The sequence below is a fragment of the Piliocolobus tephrosceles genome, unplaced genomic scaffold, assembly GCF_002776525.5.
Source record: "Piliocolobus tephrosceles isolate RC106 unplaced genomic scaffold, ASM277652v3 unscaffolded_17798, whole genome shotgun sequence".
NCBI lineage: Eukaryota > Metazoa > Chordata > Mammalia > Primates > Cercopithecidae > Piliocolobus > Piliocolobus tephrosceles.
In genome coordinates, this window is record NW_022299640.1 from 1 (window position 1) to 3,971 (window position 3,971).

At 49.2% G+C, this 3,971-nt stretch overlaps 1 protein-coding gene across 1 annotated transcript; it reads right to left on the reverse strand.

Moving 5' to 3' along the window:
- Positions 1–265: 265 nt before the first annotated feature.
- SSR2 (signal sequence receptor subunit 2) lies at positions 266–3,181 on the reverse strand. The gene is made up of 3 exons (XM_026450327.1): positions 3,093–3,181; positions 2,204–2,358; positions 266–578 (listed from the first exon to the last, which is right to left on the reverse strand). The coding sequence occupies exons 1-3, from the start codon at positions 3,099–3,101 to the stop codon at positions 458–460; spliced, it is 285 nt and encodes a 94-aa protein (XP_026306112.1). The 5' UTR covers positions 3,102–3,181; the 3' UTR covers positions 266–457.
- Positions 3,182–3,971: the final 790 nt, after the last annotated feature.

Here is a 3,971-nt window from a genome sequence, read left to right on the forward strand (position 1 = left end):
CCCAGGCTGGAGTGCAGTGGTGTTATCTCAGCTCACTGCAAGCTCCGCCACCTGGGTTCATGCCATTCTCCTGCCTCAGCCTCCCAAGTAGCTGGGACTACAGGCACCTGCCACCACACCTGGCTAATTTTTTGTATTTTAGTAGAGACGGGATTTCACCGTGTTAGCCAGGATGGTCTTGATCTCCTGACCTCATGATCCGCCTGCCTCAGCCTCCCAAAGTGCTGGGATTACAGGTGTGAGCCACCGTACCCTGCTTGTTTCAAGGTCTTATAATCGGAACTTCAGGATGCTCCTTCTTCATGTCTACTCTAAATCATGCTCGCACAATTTACACCAACCTCTCTTGCTCCATCTTATCCAGAGAGATGACAGGAGGACAGCCACATATATCCAGCCTATTTGAAGTACCCCCGCTGCTTTGCAGGCAAGGCTATCCCTGCCCCCCGACCCTTCATCACCAAGTAGCAAGAGGATACGGGGCAATCCGGTCCCATTTGACATTGAGCATTCCAGACACAATGCCAAAGTCTTCTGGAGGGAAGGAATCATCAGATAGTTCCACATCTAATGCAGCACTAGAAAATGGACGAAACAAAAAGGGTTAGTAAGTAATGGAATAAAATTAAAGCAGGCCGGGTGTGGTGGCTCACGCCTGTAATCCCAACACTTTTGGGAGGCTGAGGCGGGCGGATCACCTGAGGTCAGGAATTCGAGACCAGCCTGGCCAACATGGTGAAACCCTGTGTCTACTAAAAATACAAAAATTAGCCGGGCGTGGTGGTGTGTGCCTGTAATCCCAGGTACTTGGGAGGCTGAGGCAGGAGAACTGCTTGAACGCTAGGAGGCGGAGGTTGCAGGGAGCTGAGATTGTGCCACTGTACTCCAGCTTGGGACAGAGTGAGACCCGTCTCAAACAACAAAAAAAATCAAAGCAATAGTCCAGGCGCAGTGGTTCACGCCTATAATCCTAGCACTTTGGGAGGTCAAGGCCGGCTGATCTCTTGAGGTCAGGAGTTCAAGACCAGCCTGGCCAATATGGTGAAACCCCGTCTCTATTAAAAATACAAAAATCAACCAGGTGTGGTGGTATGCGCCTGTAATCCTAGCTGCTTGGGAGGCTGAGGCAGAAGGATCACTTGAAGTTGGGAAGCAGAGGCTGCAGTGAGCCGAGACTACACCACTGCATTCCCACTTGGGTGACAGAGTGAGATTACATCTAAATAAATAATAATAATAAAATTAAATTAAATTAAAGCAATAAATAATCAAACCTGCCTGTTTCTCCAAAAAAATCAGAATTGCAAAAGAGAGATATGAGTAATATAGTAACTTGGTTCTGTTGCATTGAAGAATCCAGGTCAAGGACTGGATACTATTGCTCACAAGCACCAAAACAATCAAGTATCCAGGAGGCAATAGGTCCAAGTTCATCCTTGCCTCAATTTTTATTCATGTACATGCCTATGTGTGTGGAGGGAGGGAGAAGAGGAACACAGTGAATACAGAGGAGAAAGTTAAAGGGAATAAAATGAAAGAAAGACAACAAAAATGCTCTAGGCTAATGAAAGAAGGAAAATGACACTTTTTTTTTTGAGATGGAGTCTCTGTCTTGTGGCCGAAGCTGGAGTGCAGTGGCGCGATCTCAGCTCACTGCAACCTCCGCCTTCTGGGTTCAAGCGATTCTTTTGCCTCAGCCTCCCGAGTAACTGGGACTACAGGTGCCTGCCACCACACCCGGCTAATGTTTGTATTTTTAGTAGTGACAGGGTTCTGCCATATTGGCCAGGCTGGTCTCGAACTCCTGACCTCTGGTGATCTGCCTGCCTCAGCCTCCCAAAGTGCTGAGATTACATGTGTGAGCTACCATGCGCGGCTGGAAAATGACACTTTAAACCCCTGAGGTAACAAGGGATTGTGTATTTTTTGTGTCTTAATTTTCTCTCCTTGTTTTTCCACAATTCTTGCCACTTCTCTACTGTAAAATTCTTCCAACCCAAAATGTGAAAGATGGTTTCTTGTAGCTCAGGTAAGAATGTCCTCCTTTCTAAAAGTAGGTCCCAAAGTATATTCATTCACTCAATATATCTGATGCTGGAAGTGTCCCAAAGAGAAACCACTACCCACCAATATGCTCCCTATTCCCATCTGAAAACTAAGAATCCAGAAATAGGCTTAATCTGTAACTCCAGGGCCTCCTTACCTTGAGCCGACATTGTAGATGTTGTACTGCAAGGTCAGGTCTCGTCCCTCCACGGCATATCTGTTCAGCAGTGATTTGGAAGCCAAAAGCCTGGCTCCTTCCTCTGCTTGAGTGACAGCAAATAGAGTCAACACCACAAACGCCAGCAGCCTCATCTTTAGAGAAAAAAGCAAAGTGAGTTATCAAACCAAGTATGTAAAATTCACCAAAATTCTCTTGACAGCGCTCCTGTAGAAAGCTCCTTTGATGCTACCCGAGCAGCAGCCCTTTCCACAGAGTAGTCTATAAGCCACCAGCGCAGACCCGTTCTCCAGACTCTCCTACCATCTTCACCCTGCAGCCCTCGAAAAACCGGTACAAGTACCAGTATATCTACTGCTCTCTTCCTGTCAGAAGCCCTGGGATGCTCACCGGCCGGTGGGGTCCTCTGAAGGGACACCATGTGGCCAGAGCAGGGCTTTCTTTGGGGTGCCTGATTTCGGCCGATCTTGGACCTGCAGGAGCCTGTTTGTAGCTTTCCCTCACACAGGAGTGCCCACAGCTGCAGCCTTCCCGCGGCTCCTCTCCTCCTTGGCCACAGCTCCACTGGGATCCCATCGCGGACTCTTGGGGTCCTCCTCACATCTCTGTACCCCACTCTCCAGTCCAGCCCTTGAGATCCCATTGGTCCTCGCCTGTCACATCCCTTTTTGGGTCCTTCGGGCAGGGGACGGGAGTCAGTCACCTCTGCCCACCCCCGCCCCCCGCCTCTGGTCTAGGTTACACATCCTCCAGCCAGCGCGTCCTCTGCCCTTCCCGCCTTCCCCGAGCTAACCCCCAGCCACGGGGTGATGCGCGGACACGAGGCTCTCGCCTGTCCCGCTCGGACGCCCTAAGTCTCCAGACTCACCGTGGACATCCCAAATGCCTTTCCGGAGCCACAAAGACAGGAAGAGAGCGTCAGCGTCGGAAAGACCGGAAATAAGCACTGGCCGGAAACCGTGGTGTTCCGCCCAATGCCTTGTGGGAGTTGTAGTTCTTAGAGAAGCCCCGCCTTTCTCTTTTTAGTGCCCGCCTGCCTGGGAACCTGTGAGCGCTCCTGAGAGGTTTGTGCGTTCTCCACGCTTCTTATTCGGCCCTCTTTGGGGGGCTTTTCAGGTTGATTTTTCACTACTGTATGTGACCCGCACCTGATTGGGTGCTTTGGGAAACTAGCAAACCTAGAAATTTGGATCATCTATCTAAAATGTCAACTAATACTGTTGAACAGAGAATTAGAGAAAACCTATTCCAATCAGTATTTTTTCTATTCTCAGGCAAGACACGTAGACATTCCCTACATCCAGCAGGTCACCGCGCCCTGAGCTTTATTTAGAAGCCCTTTGAAGTGCCAAAAAAGTAGATCTTTTCTTCTCCATTCCTACTGTAACTGCTTTAGTTCTTGCTGGTTACTCGATGTGGGTTTTACTCTAGTAGTCTTTCTATCTTAGGTCTTTCCCTGCTCTTTTTATTTTTATTTATTTTATTTTATTTTTGAGACAGGGTCTTCCTCTGTACCCCAGGCTGGAATGCAGTGGCTCGATCTCAGCTCACTGCAACCTCTGCCTCCGGGTTCAAGCAATTCTCCTGCCTCAGCCTCCCCAGTAGCTGGGATTACAGAAGCATGCCCGGCTAATTTTTTGTACTTTTAGTAGAGACGGTGTTTCACCATGTTGGCCAGACTGGTCTCAAACTCCTGGCCTCAAGTGATCTGCCCACGTCGGCCTCCCAGAGTACTGGGATTACAGAC

Excerpts from the sequence above, each read along its gene's own strand:
- SSR2 (XM_026450327.1), bottom strand. Across the intron at positions 579-2,203 it reads ATCTACAATGTCGGCTCAAG|TGCTGCATTAGATGTGGAAC; the intron begins GTAAGGAGGCCC and ends TCCATTTTCTAG.